The sequence below is a fragment of the Hyperolius riggenbachi genome, unplaced genomic scaffold (assembly GCF_040937935.1).
Source record: "Hyperolius riggenbachi isolate aHypRig1 unplaced genomic scaffold, aHypRig1.pri scaffold_166, whole genome shotgun sequence".
Lineage (NCBI taxonomy): Eukaryota > Metazoa > Chordata > Amphibia > Anura > Hyperoliidae > Hyperolius > Hyperolius riggenbachi.
The window spans coordinates 136,448-161,926 of record NW_027152377.1 but is presented as its reverse complement, the minus strand read 5'-3'; the positions used below and the strand labels follow the sequence as shown (position 1 = coordinate 161,926).

The 25,479-nt window shown below is 52.0% G+C and overlaps 1 protein-coding gene across 1 annotated transcript in view; it reads right to left on the bottom strand.

Moving 5' to 3' along the window:
- The window catches only part of LOC137543690 (SUMO-interacting motif-containing protein 1-like), a 38,782-nt gene that overhangs the window by 6,894 nt on the left and 6,409 nt on the right, over positions 1 to 25,479 (bottom strand). The window contains exon 2 of the mRNA XM_068264812.1: positions 631 to 1,932. Coding sequence (XP_068120913.1) covers positions 631 to 1,932 — 1,302 coding nt within the window. The remainder of the gene's footprint in view (positions 1 to 630; positions 1,933 to 25,479) is intronic.

The window sequence follows — 25,479 nt, the reverse complement described above, 5'->3', positions numbered from 1 at the left end:
GTCGTCCTTTACTGCGCGGAACACTCCAGCCCACAGGTGTGGGATTGACAGCAGCGCTTGCGCAGTAGAGGACGACCTCGCCCTATGCACCAACAGGGACCCCAGGCCAGTGGCTGGGAGCAGAGCTGCGATGAGGGACATGTCGGATGCAAGGGGCTGGAGGAAGCCCCGGGTAAGTAGATCGGGGGGTAGCATAGATTGCCTGACGTTTCCTTTAACAAATGTGTATTGCAGTCCCCCTTTTCCGGTTTTAAATATAAACTCACAAAGTTTTGTATAGATAGATCCGAGACAGAAGGCGAGAGAAAATATCTTCAGTGAAAACACAAACGACAATAATTCTAACATTTCCATGTTAATCAAAAAAAGACATAAAAAATCTGGTCAATCATTACTTTTATTTACAGTAATCACCGTAAGTAAAAAAATAAAGTTGTACATTTTCTAAAAAAGGGTTTTCTCTGAAGTTCTACTTTAGAGGTTATTATTGATTTTTGTTGTCTTATTTCCCTATTTTGAAAATGTTCCTGACTTCCTGCATATACATGTCAAAGACAACAAATTACAACAATTTTTTGTACATTGAGAAAGAGTTAGAAAGAGTTGTCAAAGAACATTTGATACACATACCTGATGGCATAGCAGAGATTGAAGGCTCAGTGGATGCCCAATGGAAACTCAAAACCCCTCCATAACTGTAGGTGGTACCTTGTGGTGGAAGAGATTTGCTTGTGTGACCAGTATAAGAGTCAGCAGTTGCCCCTTGAGCACATAAGACTTCTCTGTAACTTTGGCAGGCGCTTTGTGGTGGAAGGTATTCACTTGTGTGACTTGTGTAAGGCTCAGCAGATGCCCCCTGGGAATGTATGACTCCTCCATGACTTTGGCTGGTGCCTTGTGGTGGAAGATATAGACTTGTGTAAGGCTCAGCAGATGCCCCCTGGGAATGTATGACTCCTCCATGACTTTGGCTGGTGCCTTGTGGTGGAAGATATAGACTTGTGTAAGGCTCAGCAGATGCCCCCTGGGAATGTATGACTTCTACATGACTTTGGCTGGCGCTTTGTGGTGGAAGATGTAGACTTGTGTAAGACTCAGCAGATGCCCCCTGGGAACGTATGACTTCTCCATGACTTTGGCCGGTGCCTTGTGGTGGAAGATATAGACTTGTGTATGGCTGAGCAGATGCCCACTGGGAATGTATGACTTCTCCATGACTTTGGCTGGTGCCTTGTGGTTGAAGATGTAGACTTGTGTAAGGCTCAGCAGCTGCCCCCTGGTTATGTATGACTTCTCCATAACTTTGGCCGGTGCCTTGTGGTGGAAGATATTCACTTGTGTGACTTGTGTAAGGCTCAGCAGCTGCCCCCTGGTTATGTATGACTTCTCCATAACTTTGGCTGGTGCCTTGTGGTGGAAGATGTAGACTTGTGTAAGGCTCAGCAGCTGCCCCCTGGGAATGTATGACTCCTCCATGACTTTGGCCGAAGCCTTGTGGTGGAAGATGTTCATTTGTGTAAGGCTCAGCAGCTGCCCACTGGGAATGTATGACTCCTCCATGACTTTGGCTGGTGCCTTGTGGTGGAAGATATAGACTTGTGTAAGGCTCAGCAGATGCCCCCTGGGAATGCATGACTTCTCCATGACGTTGGCCGGTGCTTTGTTGAGGAAGATATTTGTTTTCTATCTTTGTGTTTATGGAAAGTCCACTCTGCATGCATTCTCCTCTCAATAAGATTTGGTTCATGGGCCCTAGCAATGCACCAGACTGCTGAGATGAGACAGTCAGAGAACAGGTGCCAGCATTTGGATTCTCAGACGGGTCTGTAGACAGACCCTGGTAGTTCGGGACTAGTCCATAGCTTAGACTTCCACCTGAAAAAGATTGCCATTCTGCATCTTCCAGCATCGTCTGAGCAATGATACCACCACCTAAAACACACAAAACCCCACAGCCTTTCATCATTAATGTACATATGATTTAAGGGGACCTGAAGTGACATGTAACATGATGGAATAAACATGTGTATGTACAGTCCCAAAACTATATAGAACTAGCCTGTGTTTCTGTCTTTTTTTCTCAGAGGGTGCCACATACATACAATAGGGGGCTCTCGGATAAAGCTGACCAGTCAGGGCTGTCTCTCAGACACTACTGCACCCAAAAATATCAGCAGGGCAGCCAGGCAACTGGTATTGCTTAAAAGGAATAAACATGGCAGCCTCCATATAGTCCTCGCTACAGGTGCCCTTTAAAGAAAACATCAGGCATAATAATAAAAACCAGATTTACTTACCTGGGGCTTCCTCCAGCTCCATGAAGCTTATGTGTCTCTCGCCACAGCTCCACTCCTTACTGCACACGCGCCGGTACTGTGTCTGTGCAAAATGCAGCGGGAGCGTGACCATGAGCAGCCACTGGGTCGACAGCAGCTAAGGAAGGGACCCGAGTGGAGCTGTGTCCCCTCCCCATAGTGCCTGCCTCCCTCCCTATGCAGTGTCCCAAGCTCTCAGTATTTCAGTGACGAGATCTTCCTTCAGTCGGGACACCACTAGGTACTTAATGCTGAGGGTACCTCTGGCTACCTCATGCTAAGGGACCCGAGTGGAGCTGTGTCCCCTCCCCATAGTGCCTGCCTCCCTCCCTATGCAGTGTCCCAAGCTCTCAGTATTTCAGTGACGAGATCTCCCTTCAGTCGGGACACCACTAGGTACTTAATGCTGAGGGTACCTCTGGCTACCTCATGCTAAGGGACCCGAGTGGAGCTGTGTCCCCTCCCCATAGTGCCTGCCTCCCTCCCTATGCAGTGTCCCAAGCTCTCAGTATTTCAGTGACGAGATCTCCCTTCAGTCGGGACACCACTAGGTACTTAATGCTGAGGGTACCTCTGGCTACCTCATGCTAAGGGACCCGAGTGGAGCTGTGTCCCCTCCCCATAGTGCCTGTCTCCCTCCCTATGCAGAGTCCCAAGCTCTCAGTATTTCAGTGACGAGATCTTCCTTCAGTCGGGACACCACTAGGTACTTAATGCTGAGGGTACCTCTGGCTACCTCATGCTAAGGGACCCGAGTGGAGCTGTGTCCCCTCCCCATAGTGCCTGCCTCCCTCCCTATGCAGTGTCCCAAGCTCTCACTATTTCAGTGACGAGATCTTCCTTCAGTCGGGACACCACTAGGTACTTAATGCTGAGGGTACCTCTGGCTACCTCATGCTAAGGGACCCGAGTGGAGCTGTGTCCCCTCCCCATAGTGCCTGCCTCCCTCCCTATGCAGAGTCCCAAGCTCTCAGTATTTCAGTGACGAGATCTCCCTTCAGTCGGGACACCACTAGACACTTAATGCTGAGGGTACCTCTGGCTACCTCATGCTAAGGAAGGGACCTGAGTGGAGCTGTGTCTCCCCTCCCCATAGTGCCTGCCTCCCTCCCTATGCAGTGTCCCAAGCTCTCAGTATTTCAGTGACGAGATCTTCCTTCAGTCGGGACACCACTAGGTACTTAATGCTGAGGGTACCTCTGGCTACCTCGTGCTAAGGAAGGGACCCGAGTGGAGATGTGTCCCCTCCCCACAGTGCGTGCCTCCCTCCCTTTACAGAGTCCCAAGCTTTCAGTATTTCAGTGACGAGATCTCCCTTCAGTCGGGACACCACTAGGTACTTAATGCTGAGGGTACCTCTGGCTACCTCATGCTAAGGATGTTGGATTATTATGGCTCTGTACATATTAACAAGCTGACACATCATTGCATTCCAGCGGTTCTGGAGGTGTGTTTAGCTTCTAAGGGTACAATAGTTAATTTGCATATATTCAGCAGTGGTGCCTGGGAGACATCTCGAGCTCACTCCAACCTGAATTATCGCAAATTCTTTCTGTTTTAGGAAAACAAACTTTTGTTTTTGTTCATGCTAAGGAAGGGACCCGAGTGGAGCTGTGTCCCCTCCCCATAGTGCCTGCCTCCCTCCCTATGCAGTGTCCCAAGCTCTCAGTATTTCAGTGACGAGATCTTCCTTCAGTAGGGACACCACTAGGTACTTAATGCTGAGGGTACCTCTGGCTACCTCATGCTAAGGGACCCGAGTGGAGCTGTGTCCCCTCCCCATAGTGCCTGTCTCCCTCCCTATGCAGTGTCCCAAGCTCTCAGTATTTCAGTGACGAGATCTTCCTTTAGTCGGGACACCACTAGGCACTTAATGCTGAGGGTACCTCTGGCTACCTCATGCTAAGGAAGGGACCCGAGTGGAGCTGTGTCCCCTCCCCATAGTGCCTGCCTCCCTCCCTATGCAGTGTCCCAAGCTCTCAGTATTTCAGTGACGAGATCTTCCTTCAGTCGGGACACCACTAGGTACTTAATGCTGAGGGTACCTCTGGCTACCTCATGCTAAGGGACCCGAGTGGAGCTGTGTCCCCTCCCCATAGTGCCTGTCTCCCTCCCTATGCAGAGTCCCAAGCTCTCAGTATTTCAGTGACGAGATCTTCCTTCAGTCGGGACACCACTAGGTACTTAATGCTGAGGGTACCTCTGGCTACCTCATGCTAAGGGACCCGAGTGGAGCTGTGTCCCCTCCCCATAGTGCCTGCCTCCCTCCCTATGCAGTGTCCCAAGCTCTCAGTATTTCAGTGACGAGATCTCCCTTCAGTCGGGACACCACTAGGTACTTAATGCTGAGGGTACCTCTGGCTACCTCATGCTAAGGGACCCGAGTGGAGCTGTGTCCCCTCCCCATAGTGCCTGCCTCCCTCCCTATGCAGTGTCCCAAGCTCTCAGTATTTCAGTGACGAGATCTCCCTTCAGTCGGGACACCACTAGGTACTTAATGCTGAGGGTACCTCTGGCTACCTCATGCTAAGCGACCCGAGTGGAGCTGTGTCCCCTCCCCATAGTGCCTGCCTCCCTCCCTATGCAGTGTCCCAAGCTCTCACTATTTCAGTGCCGAGATCTTCCTTCAGTCGGGACACCACTAGGTACTTAATGCTGAGGGTACCTCTGGCTACCTCATGCTAAGGGACCCAAGTGGAGCTGTGTCCCCTCCCCATAGTGCCTGCCTCCCTCCCTATGCAGTGTCCCAAGCTCTCAGTATTTCAGTGACGAGATCTCCCTTCAGTCGGGACACCACTAGACACTTAATGCTGAGGGTACCTCTGGCTACCTCATGCTAAGGAAGGGACCTGAGTGGAGCTGTGTGTCCTCCCCATAGTGCCTGCCTCCCTCCCTATGCAGTGTCCCAAGCTCTCAGTATTTCAGTGACGAGATCTCCCTTCAGTCGGGACACCACTAGGTACTTAATGCTGAGGGTACCTCTGGCTACCTCATGCTAAGGAAGGGACCTGAGTGGAGCTGTGTCTCCCCTCCCCATAGTGCCTGCCTCCCTCCCTATGCAGTGTCCCAAGCTCTCACTATTTCAGTGCCGAGATCTTCCTTCAGTCGGGACACCACTAGGTACTTAATGCTGAGGGTACCTCTGGCTACCTCATGCTAAGGGACCCAAGTGGAGCTGTGTCCCCTCCCCATAGTGCCTGCCTCCCTCCCTATGCAGTGTCCCAAGCTCTCAGTATTTCAGTGACGAGATCTCCCTTCAGTCGGGACACCACTAGACACTTAATGCTGAGGGTACCTCTGGCTACCTCATGCTAAGGAAGGGACCTGAGTGGAGCTGTGTCTCCTCCCCATAGTGCCTGCCTCCCTCCCTATGCAGTGTCCCAAGCTCTCAGTATTTCAGTGACGAGATCTTCCTTCAGTCGGGACACCACTAGGTACTTAATGCTGAGGGTACCTCTGGCTACCTCATGCTAAGGAAGGGACCCGAGTGGAGATGTGTCCCCTCCCCACAGTGCGTGCCTCCCTCCCTTTACAGAGTCCCAAGCTTTCAGTATTTCAGTGACGAGATCTCCCTTCAGTCGGGACACCACTAGGTACTTAATGCTGAGGGTACCTCTGGCTACCTCATGCTAAGGGGCCCGAGTGGAGCTGTGTCCCCTCCCCATAGTGCCTGCCTCCCTCCCTATGCAGAGTCCCAAGCTCTCAGTATTTCAGTGACGAGATCTCCCTTCAGTCGGGACACCACTAGGTACTTAATGCTGAGGGTACCTCTGGCTACCTCATGCTAAGGATGTTGGATTATTATGGCTCTGTACATATTAACAAGCTGACACATCATTGCATTCCAGCGGTTCTGGAGGTGTGTTTAGCTTCTAAGGGTACAATGGTTAATTTGCATATATTCAGCAGTGGTGCCTGGGAGACATCTCGAGCTCACTCCAACCTGAATTATCGCAAATTCTTTCTGTTTTAGGAAAGCAAACTTTTGTTTTTCTTAACATCTTAGTAAGGGGGCTTTTAGGACCATTGTAGTCCCTTACACACCCCAATGAGTTCTGGGTCACCATGAGCTTGCTGGTTAGTCTGTGCCTCTCGGATTTACAAGCCCTACTCCATAGAGCCAAATTAATCCATGCCATGCACTGATGAGGATCAAACAATCCGAAACAGTCTGTATGCATGTTGGATTATTATGGCTCTGTACATATTAACAAGCTGACACATCATTGCATTCCAGCGGTTCTGGAGGTGTGTTTAGCTTCTAAGGGTACAATAGTTAATTTGCATATATTCAGCAGTGGTGCCTGGGAGACATCTCGAGCTCACTCCAACCTGAATTATCGCAAATTCTTTCTGTTTTAGGAAAACAAACTTTTGTTTTTGTTCATGCTAAGGAAGGGACCCGAGTGGAGCTGTGTCCCCTCCCCATAGTGCCTGCCTCCCTCCCTATGCAGTGTCCCAAGCTCTCAGTATTTCAGTGACGAGATCTTCCTTCAGTCGGGACACCACTAGGTACTTAATGCTGAGGGTACCTCTGGCTACCTCATGCTAAGGGACCCGAGTGGAGCTGTGTCCCCTCCTCATAGTGCCTGCCTCCCTCCCTATGCAGTGTCCCAAGCTCTCAGTATTTCAGTGACGAGATCTTCCTTCAGTCGGGACACCACTAGGTACTTAATGCTGAGGGTACCTCTGGCTACCTCATGCTAAGGGACCCGAGTGGAGCTGTGTCCCCTCCCCATAGTGCCTGCCTCCCTCCCTATGCAGTGTCCCAAGCTCTCAGTATTTCAGTGACGAGATCTTCCTTTAGTCGGGACACCACTAGGTACTTAATGCTGAGGGTACCTCTGGCTACCTCATGCTAAGGGACCCGAGTGGAGCTGTGTCCCCTCCTCATAGTGCCTGCCTCCCTCCCTATGCAGTGTCCCAAGCTCTCAGTATTTCAGTGACGAGATCTCCCTTCAGTCGGGACACCACTAGGTACTTAATGCTGAGGGTACCTCTGGCTACCTCATGCTAAGGGACCCGAGTGGAGCTGTGTCCCCTCCCCATAGTGCCTGCCTCCCTCCCTATGCAGTGTCCCAAGCTCTCAGTATTTCAGTGACGGGATCTCCCTTCAGTCGGGACCCCACTAGGTACTTAATGCTGAGGGTACCTCTGGCTACCTCATGCTAAGGGACCCGAGTGGAGCTGTGTCCCCTCCCCATAGTGCCTGCCTCCCTCCCTATGCAGAGTCCCAAGCTCTCAGTATTTCAGTGACGAGATCTCCCTTCAGTCGGGACACCACTAGGTACTTAATGCTGAGGGTACCTCTGGCTACCTCATGCTAAGGGACCCGAGTGGAGCTGTGTCCCCTCCCCATAGTGCCTGCCTCCCTCCCTATGCAGTGTCCCAAGCTCTCACTATTTCAGTGACGAGATCTCCCTTCAGTCGGGACACCACTAGGTACTTAATGCTGAGGGTACCTCTGGCTACCTCATGCTAAGGGACCCGAGTGGAACTGTGTCCCCTCCCCATAGTGCCTGCCTCCCTCCCTATGCAGTGTCCCAAGCTCTCAGTATTTCAGTGACGGGATCTCCCTTCAGTCGGGACACCACTAGGTACTTAATGCTGAGGGTACCTCTGGCTACCTCATGCTAAGGAAGGGACCCGAGTGGAGCTGTGTCCCCTCCCCATAGTGCCTGCCTCCCTCCCTATGCAGTGTCCCAAGCTCTCAGTATTTCAGTGACGAGATCTCCCTTCAGTCGGGACACCACTAGGTACTTAATGCTGAGGGTACCTCTGGCTACCTCATGCTAAGGAAGGGACCCGAGTGGAGTTGTGTCCCCTCCCCATAGTGCCTGCCTCCCTCCCTATGCAGTGTCCCAAGCTCTCAGTATTTCAGTGACGAGATCTCCCTTCAGTCGGGACACCACTAGGTACTTAATGCTGAGGGTACCTCTGGCTACCTCATGCTAAGGGGCCCGAGTGGAGCTGTGTCCCCTCCCCATAGTGCCTGCCTCCCTCCCTATGCAGTGTCCCAAGCTCTCAGTATTTCAGTGACGAGATCTGGCTTCAGTCGGGACACCACTAGGTACTTAATGCTGAGGGTACCTCTAGCTACCTCATGCTAAGGGACCCGAGTGGAGCTGTGTCCCCTCCCCATAGTGCCTGCCTCCCTCCCTATGCAGTGTCCCAAGCTCTCAGTATTTCAGTGACGAGATCTCCCTTCAGTCGGGACACCACTAGGAACTTAATGCTGAGGGTACCTCTGGCTACCTCATGCTAAGGGACCCGAGTGGAGCTGTGTCCCCTCCCCATAGTGCCTGCCTCCCTCCCTATGCAGTGTCCCAAGCTCTCAGTATTTCAGTGACGAGATCTCCCTTTAGTCGGGACACCACTAGGTACTTAATGCTGAGGGTACCTCTGGCTACCTCATGCTAAGGGACCCGAGTGGAGCTGTGTCCCCTCCCCATAGTGCCTGCCTCCCTCCCTATGCAGTGTCCCAAGCTCTCAGTATTTCAGTGACGAGATCTCCCTTCAGTCGGGACACCACTAGGTACTTAATGCTGAGGGTACCTCTAACTACCTCATGCTAAGGAAGGGACCCGAGTGGAGCTGTGTCCCCTCCCCATAGTGCCTGCCTCCCTCCCTATGCAGTGTCCCAAGCTCTCAGTATTTCAGTGACGAGATCTCCCTTCAGTCGGGACACCACTAGGTACTTAATGCTGAGGGTACCTCTGGCTACCTCATGCTAAGGGACCCGAGTGGAGCTGTCTCCCCTCCCCATAGTGCCTGCCTCCCTCCCTATGCAGAGTCCCAAGCTCTCACTATTTCAGTGACGAGATCTCCCTTCAGTCGGGACACCACTAGGTACTTAATGCTGAAGGTACCTCTGGCTACCTCATGCTAAGGGACCCGAGTGGAGCTGTGTCCCCTCCCCATAGTGCCTGCCTCCCTCCCTATGCAGTGTCCCAAGCTCTCAGTATTTCAGTGACGAGATCTCCCTTCAGTCGGGACACCACTAGGTACTTAATGCTGAGGGTACCTCTGGCTACCTCATGCTAAGGGACCCGAGTGGAGCTGTGTCCCCTCCCCATAGTGCCTGCCTCCCTCCCTATGCAGTGTCCCAAGCTCTCACTATTTCAGTGACGAGATCTCCCTTCAGTCGGGACACCACTAGGTACTTAATGCTGAGGGTACCTCTGGCTACCTCATGCTAAGGGACCCGAGTGGAGCTGTGTCCCCTCCCCATAGTGCCTGCCTCCCTCCCTATGCAGTGTCCCAAGCTCTCAGTATTTCAGTGACGAGATCTCCCTTCAGTCGGGACACCACTAGGTACTTAATTCTGAGGGTACCTCTGGCTACCTCATGCTAAGGGACCCGAGTGGAGCTGTGTCCCCTCCCCATAGTGCCTGCCTCCCTCCCTATGCAGTGTCCCAAGCTCTCACTATTTCAGTGACGAGATCTCCCTTCAGTCGGGACACCACTAGGTACTTAATGCTGAGGGTACCTCTGGCTACCTCATGCTAAGGAAGGGACCCGAGTGGAGCTGTGTCCCCTCCCCATAGTGCCTGCCTCCCTCCCTATGCAGTGTCCCAAGCTCTCACTATTTCAGTGACGAGATCTCCCTTCAGTCGGGACACCACTAGACACTTAATGCTGAGGGTACCTCTGACTACCTCATGCTAAGGGACCCGAGTGGAGCTGTGTCCCCTCCCCATAGTGCCTGCCTCCCTCCCTATGCAGAGTCCCAAGCTCTCAGTATTTCAGTGACGAGATCTCCCTTCAGTCGGGACACCACTAGGTACTTAATGCTGAGGGTACCTCTGGCTACCTCATGCTAAGGGACCCGAGTGGAGCTGTGTCCCCTCCCCATAGTGCCTGCCTCCCTCCCTATGCAGTGTCCCAAGCTCTCACTATTTCAGTGACGAGATCTCCCTTCAGTCGGGACACCACTAGGTACTTAATGCTGAGGGTACCTCTGGCTACCTCATGCTAAGGGACCCGAGTGGAGCTGTGTCCCCTCCCCATAGTGCCTGCCTCCCTCCCTATGCAGTGTCCCAAGCTCTCACTATTTCAGTGACGAGATCTCCATTCAGTCGGGACACCACTAGGTACTTAATGCTGAGGGTACCTCTGGCTACCTCATGCTAAGGGACCCGAGTGGAGCTGTGTCCCCTCCCCATAGTGCCTGCCTCCCTCCCTATGCAGTGTCCCAAGCTCTCACTATTTCAGTGACGAGATCTCCCTTCAGTCGGGACACCACTAGGTACTTAATGCTGAGGGTACCTCTGGCTACCTCATGCTAAGGGACCCGAGTGGAGCTGTGTCCCCTCCCCATAGTGCCTGCCTCCCTCCCTATGCAGTGTCCCAAGCTCTCAGTATTTCAGTGACGGGATCTCCCTTCAGTCGGGACACCACTAGGTACTTAATGCTGAGGGTACCTCTGGCTACCTCATGCTAAGGAAGGGACCCGAGTGGAGCTGTGTCCCCTCCCCATAGTGCCTGCCTCCCTCCCTATGCAGTGTCCCAAGCTCTCAGTATTTCAGTGACGAGATCTTCCTTCAGTCGGGACACCACTAGGTACTTAATGCTGAGGGTACCTTTGGCTACCTCATGCTAAGGAAGGGACCCGAGTGGAGTTGTGTCCCCTCCCCATAGTGCCTGCCTCCCTCCCTATGCAGTGTCCCAAGCTCTCAGTATTTCAGTGACGAGATCTCCCTTCAGTCGGGACACCACTAGGTACTTAATGCTGAGGGTACCTCTGGCTACCTCATGCTAAGGGACCCGAGTGGAGCTGTGTCCCCTCCCCATAGTGCCTGCCTCCCTCCCTATGCAGTGTCCCAAGCTCTCACTATTTCAGTGACGAGATCTCCCTTCAGTCGGGACACCACTAGGTACTTAATGCTGAGGGTACCTCTGGCTACCTCATGCTAAGGAAGGGACCCGAGTGGAGCTGTGTCCCCTCCCCATAGTGCCTGCCTCCCTCCCTATGCAGTGTCCCAAGCTCTCACTATTTCAGTGACGAGATCTCCCTTCAGTCGGGACACCACTAGACACTTAATGCTGAGGGTACCTCTGGCTACCTCATGCTAAGGGACCCGAGTGGAGCTGTGTCCCCTCCCCATAGTGCCTGCCTCCCTCCCTATGCAGAGTCCCAAGCTCTCAGTATTTCAGTGACGAGATCTCCCTTCAGTCAGGACACCACTAGGTACTTAATGCTGAGGGTACCTCTGGCTACCTCATGCTAAGGGACCCGAGTGGAGCTGTGTCCCCTCCCCATAGTGCCTGCCTCCCTCCCTATGCAGTGTCCCAAGCTCTCACTATTTCAGTGACGAGATCTCCCTTCAGTCGGGACACCACTAGGTACTTAATGCTGAGGGTACCTCTGGCTACCTCATGCTAAGGGACCCGAGTGGAGCTGTGTCCCCTCCCCATAGTGCCTGCCTCCCTCCCTATGCAGTGTCCCAAGCTCTCACTATTTCAGTGACGAGATCTCCCTTCAGTTGGGACACCACTAGGTACTTAATGCTGAGGGTACCTCTGGCTACCTCATGCTAAGGGACCCGAGTGGAGCTGTGTCCCTTCCCCATAGTGCCTGCCTCCCTCCCTATGCAGTGTCCCAAGCTCTCAGTATTTCAGTGACGAGATCTCCCTTCAGTCGGGACACCGCTAGGAACTTAATGCTGAGGGTACCTCTGGCTACCTCATGCTAAGGAAGGGACCCGAGTGGAGCTGTGTCCCCTCCCCATAGTGCCTGCCTCCCTCCCTATGCAGAGTCCCAAGCTCTCAGTATTTCAGTGACGAGATCTCCCTTCAGTCGGGACACCACTAGGTACTTAATGCTGAGGGTACCTCTGGCTACCTCATGCTAAGGGACCCGAGTGGAGCTGTGTCCCCTCCCCATAGTGCCTGCCTCCCTCCCTATGCAGTGTCCCAAGCTCTCAGTATTTCAGTGACGGGATCTCCCTTCAGTCGGGACACCACTAGGTACTTAAAGAGAACCCGAGGTGGGTTTGAAGAATATTATCTGCATACAGAGGCTGGATCTGCCTATACAGCCCAGCCTCTGTTGCTATCCCAAACCCCCCTAAGGTCCCCCTGCACTCTGCAATCCCTCATAAATCACAGCCATGCTGCTGACAAACAGCTTGTCAGAGCTGGCTGTGTTTATCTCTATAGTGTCAGTCTGCTGCTCTCCCCGCCTCCTGCAGAACTCCAGTCCCCGCCTGCATCCCTTCCCTCCCTGCTGATTGGAGGGAAGGGACAGGGGCATGGACCGGAGCTCTGCAGGAGGCGGGGGAGCACCTGAGACTGGCACTACAGATGTAAACACAGCCTCACAGCACGACTGTGATTTATGAGGGATTGCAGAGTGCAGGGGGACCTTAGTGGGGTTTGGGATAGCAACAAAGGCTGGGCTGTATAGGCAGATCCAGCCTCTGTATGCAGATAACATTCTTTAAACACACCTCGGGTTCTCTTTAATGCTGAGGGTACCTCTGGCTACCTCATGCTAAGGGACCCGAGTGGAGCTGTGTCCCTTCCCCATAGTGCCTGCCTCCCTCCCTATGCAGTGTCCCAAGCTCTCAGTATTTCAGTGACGAGATCTCCCTTCAGTCGGGACACCGCTAGGAACTTAATGCTGAGGGTACCTCTGGCTACCTCATGCTAAGGAAGGGACCCGAGTGGAGCTGTGTCCCCTACCCATAGTGCCTGCCTCCCTCCCTATGCAGAGTCCCAAGCTCTCAGTATTTCAGTGACGAGATCTCCCTTCAGTCGGGACACCACTAGGTACTTAATGCTGAGGGTACCTCTGGCTACCTCATGCTAAGGGACCCGAGTGGAGCTGTGTCCCCTCCCCATAGTGCCTGCCTCCCTCCCTATGCAGTGTCCCAAGCTCTCAGTATTTCAGTGACGGGATCTCCCTTCAGTCGGGACACCACTAGGTACTTAAAGAGAACCCGAGGTGGGTTTGAAGAATATTATCTGCATACAGAGGCTGGATCTGCCTATACAGCCCAGCCTCTGTTGCTATCCCAAACCCCCCTAAGGTCCCCCTGCACTCTGCAATCCCTCATAAATCACAGCCATGCTGCTGACAAACAGCTTGTCAGAGCTGGCTGTGTTTATCTCTATAGTGTCAGTCTGCTGCTCTCCCCGCCTCCTGCAGAACTCCAGTCCCCGCCTGCATCCCTTCCCTCCCTGCTGATTGGAGGGAAGGGACGGGGGCATGGACCGGAGCTCTGCAGGAGGCGGGGGAGCACCTGAGACTGGCACTACAGATGTAAACACAGCCTCACAGCACGACTGTGATTTATGAGGGATTGCAGAGTGCAGGGGGACCTTAGTGGGGTTTGGGATAGCAACAGAGGCTGGGCTGTATAGGCAGATCCAGCCTCTGTATGCAGATAACATTCTTTAAACACACCTCGGGTTCTCTTTAATGCTGAGGGTACCTCTGGCTACCTCATGCTAAGGAAGGGACCCGAGTGGAGCTGTGTCCCCTCCCCATAGTGCCTGCCTCCCTCCCTATGCAGTGTCCCAAGCTCTCAGTATTTCAGTGACGAGATCTTCCTTCAGTCGGGACACCACTAGGTACTTAATGCTGAGGGTACCTCTGGCTACCTCATGCTAAGGAAGGGACCCGAGTGGAGTTGTGTCCCCTCCCCATAGTGCCTGCCTCCCTCCCTATGCAGTGTCCCAAGCTCTCAGTATTTCAGTGACAAGATCTCCCTTCAGTCGGGACACCACTAGGTACTTAATGCTGAGGGTACCTCTGGCCACCTCATGCTAAGGGGCCCGAGTGGAGCTGTGTCCCCTCCCCATAGTGCCTGCCTCCCTCCCTATGCAGTGTCCCAAGCTCTCAGTATTTCAGTGACGAGATCTCCCTTCAGTCGGGACACCACTAGGTACTTAATGCTGAGGGTACCTCTAGCTACCTCATGCTAAGGGACCCGAGTGGAGCTGTGTCCCCTCCCCATAGTGCCTGCCTCCCTCCCTATGCAGTGTCCCAAGCTCTCAGTATTTCAGTGACGAGATCTCCCTTCAGTCGGGACACCGCTAGGAACTTAATGCTGAGGGTACCTCTGGCTACCTCATGCTAAGGGTCACCAGTAGCTACCCATGACGGGCAAGAGAAGTAAGGGTGAAGTGACAGCTGAGACAGCAAGCACACTGGCGGTGCAGTTCAGAGGGGTTTTGTAGGTTCACGGAGGATTAAGTCTAAGGTGCCAGGACATCTGTGCCTGTAGGCTCCTGTGAGGGAAATCTGGGCCTGCATGCATGGAGGGCGGAGTCTAGGGTGCCAGGACATCTGTGCCTGTAGGCTCCTGTGAGGTAGATCCGGGCCTGCATGCATGGAGGGCGGAGTCTAGGGTGCCAGGACATCTGTGCCTGTAGGCTCCTGTGAGGTAGATCCGGGCCTGCATGCATGGAGGGCGGAGTCTAGGGTGCCAGGACATCTGTGCCTATAGGCTCCTGTGAGGTAGATCCGGGCCTGCATGCATGGAGGGCGGAGTCTAGGGTGCCAGGACATCTGTGCCTGTAGGCTCCTGTGAGGTAGATCCGGGCCTGCATGCATGGAGGGCGGAGTCTAGGGTGCCAGGACATCTGTGCCTGTAGGCTCCTGTGAGGGAAATCTGGGCCTGCATGCATGGAGGGCGGAGTCTAGGGTGCCAGGACATCTGTGCCTATAGGCTCCTGTGAGGTAGATCCGGGCCTGCATGCATGGAGGGCGGAGTCTAGGGTGCCAGGACATCTGTGCCTGTAGGCTCCTGTGAGGGAAATCTGGGCCTGCATGCATGGAGGGCGGAGTCTAGGGTGCCAGGACATCTGTGCCTGTAGGCTCCTGTGAGGGAAATCCGGGCCTGCATGCATGTAGGGCAGAGTCTAGGGTGCCAGGATATCTGTGCCTATAGGCTCCTGTGATGTAAATCCAGGCCTGCATGCATGGAGGGCGGAGTCTAGGGTGCCAGGACATCTGTGCCTGTAGGCTCCTGTGAGGTAGATCCGGGCCTGCATGCATGGAGGGCGGAGTCTAGGGTGCCAGGACATCTGTGCCTGTAGGCTCCTGTGAGGGAAATCTGGGCCTGCATGCATGGAGGGCGGAGTCTAGGGTGCCAGGACATCTGTGCCTGTAGGCTCCTGTGAGGGAAATCTGGGCCTGCATGCATGGAGGGCGGAGTCTAGGGTGCCAGGACATCTGTGCCTGTAGGCTCCTGTGAGGGAAATCTGGGCCTGCATGCATGGAGGGCGGAGTCTAGGGTGCCAGGACATCTGTGCCTGTAGGCTCCTGTGAGGGAAATCTGGGCCTGCATGCATGGAGGGCGGAGTCTAGGGTGCCAGGACATCTGTGCCTATAGGCTCCTGTGATGTAAATCTGGGCCTGCATGCATGGAGGGCGGAGTCTAGGGTGCCAGGACATCTGTGCCTGTAGGCTCCTGTGATGTAAATCTGGGCCTGCATGCATGGAGGGCGGAGTCTAGGGTGCCAGGACATCTGTGCCTGTAGGCTCCTGTGATGTAAATCCAGGCCTGCATGCATGGAGGGAGGAGTCTAGGCTGCCAGGACATCTGTGCCTATAGGCTCCTGTGATGTAAATCTGGGCCTGCATGCATGGAGGGCGGAGTCTAGGGTGCCAGGACATCTGTGCCTATAGGCTCCTGTGATGTAAATCCGGGCCTGCATGCATGGAGGGCGGAGTCTAGGGTGCCAGGACATCTGTGCCTATAGGCTCCTGTGAGGGAAATCTGGGCCTGCATGCATGGAGGGCGGAGTCTAGGGTGCCAGGACATCTGTGCCTGTAGGCTCCTGTGATGTAAATCTGGGCCTGCATGCATGGAGGGCGGAGTCTAGGGTGCCAGGACATCTGTGCCTGTAGGCTCCTGTGATGTAAATCCAGGCCTGCATGCATGGAGGGAGGAGTCTAGGCTGCCAGGACATCTGTGCCTATAGGCTCCTGTGATGTAAATCTGGGCCTGCATGCATGGAGGGCGGAGTCTAGGGTGCCAGGACATCTGTGCCTATAGGCTCCTGTGATGTAAATCCGGGCCTGCATGCATGGAGGGCGGAGTCTAGGGTGCCAGGACATCTGTGCCTGTAGGCTCCTGTGAGGGAAATCCGGGCCTGCCCCCCCCCCCTCCCCCTCCCCAACAAAAATGGTTGTCTGCATTTGTTCGCCACAGTTCACATAGCAAGCACCCATTTCTGTTGCTCTTTTTTTGGCTGCTTTGTGTAGGTGAACTCAGGACAAGTAGATCTCTGTGGCAGAGTAACCTGCGCATGGAACACACATACTGTAACTAGCTAAAAAATTCAAGGTTTATAATGTTACTCAGCCCCTAAATAAACAAACTGCTATCCTGTACCTGAGGCTACATTTCCACTGTAGTGTGACATTTTCATGTCCCAAAAATCTTATAATATTTTTCTGATTGGTGAAAATTTGCTTGTAAATTTGTACGCATTTTCATGCACATTTTTGTACGTGAAAATTTGCATTAGTCAAATATAACATAATCTGCCTAGTAACAGCTTAGCCATGGCTGCTGACATCTTCCTGTAACCATAGATTTCATTCCAATTTTCACGCAAATAATGCAAAAATTCGCATTGCTATACATTTCCTATGCATTGTACGTGAATCATACGCGATGTCCAAAAAAATGATGCAGGACCTCAGAGTTTTTCACACGTATGAATGCGTACAAACATTTGCATTGAAAATCTGACACAAAACTCACAAGTGGAAACTTAGCCTGAGACTGAAAACTTCAGGTGTGTTTTTCTTTTTTTAGTCTTTACATACAAAGACTGTGGGATTCCAGGAAAATCCAGTCTAGGAGTATATATACAATGGTTTATCTCATCAGTTCATTGTCACTTCAGGTGTAACTTTACTTTTGTTAGACTATAATCCTGCACATGTCATACATACACAAAGCATTCTGTAATATATAGCTAGTGAAATGACCTTTCCTGCTCATTTCTGAGCTGTAAATCCAAAGACAACAGTCCACAGTCCTGCACACATATCCTTTACAAATGTTCACTTTTGCATCCCCATCTCACTTGCAGGGAGGTAGTCATGTCTGCAGGGAATTTACCAGGGCTGTGGAGTCGGTCCAAAAATCCACCGACTCCGACTCCTCAGTTTAGGATTCCACCGACTCCGACTCCTCTAATTTGCATATTACAATTTTGTTGATTAAAAATATGTAACATGAAATTCGTCTCTTAACTGCCAACGCTTAGGAATTTTACAAGACAACTGAAGTGAGAAGGATATGTAGACTACTATATTTATTCCCTTTAGACTAAAACTAGTCCTTGGTAAGAGTACTTGTAAAAGGTACAAACCGGAACAAAGAACATCTATCAGGCCCTAGGCAATGTAAGTGTGGGTACATGTAAGAATGATGTGCAGGTGCTCTGCAGGGGAATGAGGAGATTGTAAACAGACAACACCTCTGTGTTCAATGTGCACCGCATTCTCAGTGGATTCCCTGCAGCTCTGTGGGGAGTGCATATGTAGAGTATAGTACTACTGTGTAACAAAGTAAACCTGAGACAGATGAAATTAAAGTTTTATACATACCTGGGGCTTCCTCCAGCCACCTTCAGGATAATCAGTCCCTCGTTGTCCTCCTCCATCACCTGGATCTTCTGCTATGAGTCCAGGTACTTGAGCCAGTCAGGCGTAGTGCGCATGCACACACTCCGCCGCCAGGAGCATACTACACCTGTGCAGCACTATTGCGCAGGTGCAGAATGTTCCTGGCTGTGGGAGCGGCATGCGGCCGGACAGCGCTGACTGGCTGAATTACCAGGACTCATAGCAGAAGATCCGGGTGGTGGAGGACAGTGAGGGACTGATTAGCCTGAAGGGGGCTGGAGGAAGCCCCAGGTATGTATAAAACTTTACTTTTCATCTGTCTCAGGTACCATTCAATTCGTAGTTACCAAACCAAATTTTAACAACATATCAAATTATTTGATTTCATCAGCAAAGGGAGTGCATACATTTGCATAAATCAGCATCAATGCAGAATTATTTCCATCTCATTGACCATCTCTATTAGTGACACAGCTACACATCAGGCTTTATTCTTACAGCATAGATGTTATTTAGTATATATAAGAGATTCCTGTGTACACATCATATATACAGTCACAATCAGATATGTATATCTGACCTTAAAAATACGGGGACTGCTTTATTGAAGCAGCACAAGTAACTCATTTTGATTGGTTTATTTCATTTTTGTGGACTAAGCACAGCTATTACTGTATATATACTGTATATATACACATTATTTTTAATGACTATTATCTGAGAAATAGAACATTTTATCATATTTTCTATTTTAATTGCAGTTACAAATTCATTAGGAGTCGGAGTCGGTGCATTTTTTCCCGACTCCGACTCCAGGCACCCAAAATTGCCCGACTCCACGACTCCGACTCCACGACTCCACAGCCCTGGAATTTACCAGGCCCAATGTCTGCTTATAGCCTGAGTGCATCTACACTCAGGCTATAAGCAGACAACAGACAATTGCCCAACAGAGAGCAAGGAAAAGGTGGTAAGCGAGTTAGGGCTGCTTCCCATGGCTTGTGCTGAGTTTAGATGCTAGCTTTTGAAGGCTTTTGGGAAGCTTTTAAGGCTAGCGGGTCAGGTCTCTGCACTTGTTTCCTGGCATTTACCGCCTCTGAAAGTAACATGTTGCCTTCTCCCTTCGCTATCCCACCCACCCCTCCGATCGCCACCGCCGGCGCAAATACCCAACAGGAAATCCCATTCTGAATGGGATTTCCTGTATGGGCTTCCCCCATCGCCATGGCGACGATCGGACTGACGTCATCGACATCATTGACGTCAGGGGGAGTCCCGATCCACCCCATAGCGCAGCCTGGCGGTAATTGGCCAGACTGCGCAAGGGGTCTGCGGTGGGGGGGCCTCTTTCACGGCGGGTAGCGGCAGATCGGCGGCAAGCGGAACAAACACGCAGCTAGCAAAGTGCTAGCTGCGTGTTTGAAAAAAAATATGCAAATCGGCCAACCAGGACCTGAGAAATCCTCCGTGGCGGCTTACCCAGTGTTCTCCCCAGGCTCTTTTAGCCGGGTGCTTCACCTGGCTAGTTTTGGTGAGCACCCGGCTGTTATCAGCTCACCTCCTCCTATGCTGTATGCAAAGTTGCACACAGAAGCACCGGCCTTGCATTCTCTCATCTCACCCCACCCGGCTAATTTTTCCTGCCACCCGGCTGGAAAAAAATTCTAGGGAGAACACTGTTACCCCGACACCATGTCGGGATTACTGCCAAGGAGGTTAAACTACAATCCTGTCACTACTTTACATTACAGAAGTGACAGCTCACTAGTCTGTACTCTGTACAGAGCCCTAAGCAAATTGCTGTCAGTATCTAGCTTTCTCCTCTCATCATCCCTGTGGAATTTACAGACAGGAAGCTTAATAACATCTACTGATCAAAAGAAAGCCTGTAACTATGTACTGTCATCCCTTTTTGTGGTGAGCTGTTCTAATAGGCACTGCACACCCTCCAGGCCAGAAAGTATGGTGGGGGCACAGTAGGCTAAGTGGAGAAATAACATGATTGGGGGGGGAGGAAACACAACTATAGGCACTAGTCAAGTTGAAGGGGGCCCAGTGGTGTAGCAGAGGGGGTGCAGAGGTTGCGACTGCTCTGGGGCCCTTGGGCCAAAGGGGCCCACCCTCAACCACAGTACTTGCTCTTTATTGGTCCTGTGCTGATGATGTTCACTTCTGTAGATGCTTTGATTGGTAGTAATCAGTAACAAGCTGTTCCCCATCCCCTTCTTGCACCTCTGACACTGTAGTTGCCATTGCCAGGGTTTAGTGCGCCATATCAATTGTTATGTATAGAGTACCTGGGGGGCCCAAATGTAAGACTTACAGCTTCTCAGCTACGCTGGTTACAAATTCGTCAACTTCACCAAATTGCCACAAGCAGGAAAGTGTCTACAATTTGACTAGCAGCCCACAACAGAGGTGCTGTCTCATGCAGAGGAGTCCCTCCAGGCACTGACGGCAGCCTCTCAGAGCTCTCCTCTGTCTGCAGCCACTATATACCTGCTGCATACATACGCAACAAGCTCGGCTGTTACTTGTGCTGCGCAGCAAAGTAATCTGTACCTGTTGCACCACTCGATACAGCCAATCAGCACGTTCCTGTCCGGCTGAGGGCGGTTCCTGACACTGCGGTGCGACGCATGAAGGGACACAGCCAATCAGCACGTTCCTCTCCGGCTGAGGGCGGTTCCTGACACTGCGGTGCGACGCATGAAGGGACACAGCCAATCAGCACGTTCCTCTCCGGCTGAGGGCGGTTCCTGACACTGCGGTGCGACACATGAAGGGACGCAGCCAATCAGCGCGTTCCTCTACTGAGGCCCTACCCAGTATCAGTATAGTGTTCCTCATAGAGGGAGGCCCTACCCAGTATTAGTATAGTGTTCCTAATAAAGGGAGACCCTGCCCAGTATTAGTATAGTGTTCCTAATAGAGGGGGGCCTACCCAGTATTAGTATATTGTTCCTAATAAAGGGGGACCCTACCCAGTATTAGTATAGTGTCCCTAATAAAGGGAGGCCCTGCCCAGTATTAGTATAGTGTTCCTAATAAAGGGAGGCCCTACCCAGTATTAGTATAGTGTTCCTAATAGAGGGAGGCCCTACCCAGTATTAGTATAGTGTTCCTAATAAAGGGAGGCCCTGCCCAGTATTAGTATAGTGTTCCTAATAAAGGGAGGCCCTGCCCAGTATTAGTATATTGTTCCTAATAAAGGGGGACCCTACCCAGTATTAGTATAGTGTCCCTAATAAAGGGAGGTCCTACCCAGTATTAGTATAGTGTTCCTAATAAAGGGAGACCCTGCCCAGTATTAGTATAGTGTTCCTAATAGAGGGGGGCCTACCCAGTATTAGTATATTGTTCCTAATAAAGGGGGACCCTACCCAGTATTAGTATAGTGTCCCTAATAAAGGGAGGCCCTGCCCAGTATTAGTATAGTGTTCCTAATAAAGGGAGGCCCTACCCAGTATTAGTATAGTGTTCCTAATAGAGGGAGGCCCTACCCAGTATTAGTATAGTGTTCTTAATAAAGGGAGGCCCTGCCCAGTATTAGTATAGTGTTCCTAATAAAGGGAGGCCCTGCCCAGTATTAGTATATTGTTCCTAATAAAGGGAGACCCTACCCAGTATTAGTATAGTGTCCCTAATAAAGGGAGGTCCTACCCAGTATTAGTATAGTGTTACTAATAAAGGGAGACCCTGCTTAGTATTAGTATAGTGTTCCTAATAAAGGGAGGCTCTACCCAGTATTAGTATAGTGTTCCAAATAAAGGGAGGCCCTATCCAGTATTAGTATAGTGTTCTTAATAAAGGGAGTCTCTACCCAGTATTAGTACAGTGTTCCTAATAAAGGGAGGCCCTACCCAGTATTAGTATAGTGTTCCTAATAAGGGGAGACAATACCCAGTATTAGTATAGTGTTCCTAATAAAGGGAGACCCTGCCCAGTATTAGTATAGTGCTCCTAATAAAGGGAGACCCTGCCCAGTATTAGTATAGTGTTCCTAATAAAGGGAGACCCTGCCCAGTATTAGTATAGTGTTCCTAATAAAGGGAGACCCTACCCAATATTAGTATAGTGTTCCTAATAAAGGGAGATTCTACCCAGCATTAGTATAGTGTTCCTAATAAAGGGAGGCCCTGCCCAGCATTAGTATAATGTTCCTAATAAAGGGAGGCCCTGCCCAGTATTAGTATAGTTTTCCTAATAAAGGGGGACCCTACCCAGTATTAGTATAGTGTTCCTAATAAAGGGAGGCCCTATCCAGTATTAGTATAGTGTCCCTAATAAAGGGAGACCCTGCCCAGTATTAGTATAGTGTTACTAATAAAGGGAGGCCCTGCCCAGTATTAGTATAGTGTTCCTAATAAAGGGAGACCCTATCCAGTATTAGTATAGTGTTCCTAATAAAGGGAGGCTCTACCCAGTATTAGTATAGTGTTCCTAATAAAGGGAGGCCCTGCCCAGTATTAGTATAGTGTTCCTAATAAAGGGAGACCCTACCCAGTATTAGTACAGTGTTCCTAATAAAGGGAGGCTCTGCCCAGTATTAGTATAGTGTTCCTAATAAAGGGAGGCCCTGCCCAGTATTAGTATAGTGTTCCTAATAAAGGGAGGCCCTGCCCATTATTAGTACAGTGTTCCTAATAAAAGGAGGCCCTGCCCAGTATTAGTATAGTGTCCCTAATAAAGGGGGGACCTACCCAGTATTAGTATAGTGTTCCTAATAAAGGGGGACCCTACCCAGTATTAGTATAGTGTTCCTAATAAAGTGAGGCCCTGCCCAGTATTAGTATAGTGTTCCTAAGAAAGGGAGGCCCTGCCCAGTATTAGTATAGTGATCCTAATAAAGGGAGGCCCTGCCCAGTATTAGTATAGTGTTCCTAATAAAGGGAGACTCTACCCAGTATTAGTATAGTGTTCCTAATAAAGGGAGGATCTACCCAGTATTAGTATAGTGTTCCTAATAAAGGGAGGCCCTGCCCAGTATTAGTATAGTGTTCCTAATAAAGGGAGACCCCACTCAGTATTAGTATAGTGTTCCTAATAAAGGGAGACCCTGCCCAGTATTAGTATAGTGTTCCTAATAAAGGGAGGGCCTGCCCAGTATTAGTATAGTGTTCCTAATAAAGGGAGACCCTGCCCAGTATTAGTATAGTGTTCCTAATAAAGGGAGGCCCTGCCCAGTATTAGTATAGTGTTCCTAATAAAGGGAGGCCCTGCCCAGTATTAGTATAGTGTTCCTAATAAAGGGAGGCCCTGCCCAGTATTAGTATAATGTTCCTAATAAAGGGGGACCCTTCCCAGTATTAGTATAGTGTTCCTAATAAAGGGAGGCCCTGCCCAGTATTAGTATAGTGTTCCTAATAAAGGGAGACCCTGCCCAGTATTAGAATAGTGTTCCTAATAAAATGAGACTTCAGCAGCCGGGACGCCCCGTGGCCAAAATTGGGACGTTTCCCGGGACATTCTGCAGCCTGGGACAGGGGACCCCGAATCCGGGACGTGTCCCGTCTAAAGCGGGACGTCTGGTCAATGTAGTACAACTGATCAATTTTATCCAATTTCTATAAAATTGGATTATTTCATTGTATCACCCGTGGCCATCTGAAAGGACTTACAAGCTGAATTGTTAAAAAAAGTTCACTAGCTGTGTCTACTTCGTGTCCACGGAAGACACCATCCACACCCTCAATATACTTCCGCCGAGTCACTGCCCTGTTACCGCCCCCTCCCCCCCCCCCCTCCCCGGTAAGCTCCCAACCCCAACACCCGGGCTCTCATTCCACCAGTAAAATGGCTGCTGGAGATTGCAGTGGCTGCACAGTCCGCATAGATGCGAGTGCGGCTGCGCAGCTGTAGAGCTCCTCCTGCTGCATCCTCACTAGAGGCTGTCTCCGGTGCATGGATCGGGGGGACGCCCTAGAGCAGCCGCAGCAAGCTCTGGTGGCCATTTTACTGGTGGGAGCTCGACCTGGGCGGTGGGGTCGGGAGTTTACCGGGGGGAGGGCGGGGGCGGTAACACAGCGGGGACCCGATGTAAGTAAATGCAGGGCGCAGATACGGGGGTAGGGGCGGTAAGAGAGTGGGGATCCTGCGGAAGTAAACAGAGGGCACGGATATGGGGGTGTGGTAACACAGCGGGGGCACGGCGGAAGTAAACAGAAGGCGCGGATATGGGGGGGAAGGGGCGGGGTGGTAACAGAGTGGGAACCCTGCGGAAATACACAGGGTGTGTGGATATGGGGGGGGGGGGGGCGGTAACAAAGTGGGGACTCTGCGGAAGTAAACAGAGGGCGCGGATATGGCGGGGGGGGGGGGGCAAGGGAGCGGGGACGCGACGGAGGTAAGCAGAGGGCGCGGATAGGGGGGCTCGGTAACAGAGTGGGGGACGGCGGAAGTAAACAGAGGGCACTAATACGGGGGGTGGTAAGAGAGCGGGGATCCTGCGGAAGTAAACAGAGGGTGCAGATACGAGGGGGTGGTAACAGAGTGGGGGACGGTGGAAGTAAGCAGAGGGCGCGGATGGGGGGGTAAGAGAGCTGGGATCCTGCGGAAGTAAACAGAGGGTGCAGATATGAGGGGGTGGTAACAGAGTGGGGGACGGCGGAAGTAAGCAGTGGGCACGGATGGGGGGGGGGTTAAGAGAGCGGGGACACGATGGAGATAAGCAGAGGGCGCGGATAGTGGGGGAGGGTAACAGAGTGGGGGACGGTGGAAGTAAATAGAGGGTGCAGATGGGGGGGTTAAGAGAGCGGGGATGCGACGGAGGTAAGCAGAGGGCACTGATACGGGGGGTGGTAAGAGAGCGGGGATCCTGCGGAAGTAAACAGAGGGCACAGATACGAGGGGGTGGTAACAGACACAGACCATTTATATCGCGCTTTTCTCCTGGCGGACTCAAAGCGCCAGAGCTGCAGCCACTAGGACGCGCTCTATAGGCAGTAGCAGTGTTAGGAAGTCTTGCCCAAGGTCTCCTACTGAATAGGTGCTGGCTTACTGAATAGGCAGAGCCGAGATTCAAACTCAGGTTTCCTGTGTCAGAGGCAGAGCCCTTAACCATTACACCGTCCAGCCACTCCTGAGTGGGGGACGGTGGAAGTAAGGAGAGGGCGCGGATGGGGGGGGTAAGAGAACGGTGACTTGGCGGAGGTAAGCAGAGGGCGTGGATACGGGGGCCGTATACAGAGCGGGGGCACAGGGCACGGATGTGGGGGGGTAACTGGACGGTGACTTGGCGGAAGTATACAGAGGGCGTGGATACGGGGGGCCGTATACAGAGCGGGGGCACAGGGCGCGGATGTGGGGGGGTAACTGGGCGGGGACCCAGCGGAAGTATACAGAGGGCGTGGATACGGGGACCGTATACAGAGCAGGGGCACGGGGCGCGGATGTGGGGGGTAACTGGACGGTGACTTGGCGGAAGTGTACAGAGGGCGTGGATACAGGGGCCGTATACAGAGCGGGGGCACAGGGCGCGGATGTGGGGGGGGTAACTGGGCGGGGACCCAGCGGAAGTATACAGAGGGCGTGGATACGGGGGGCCGTATACAGAGCGGGGGCACAGGG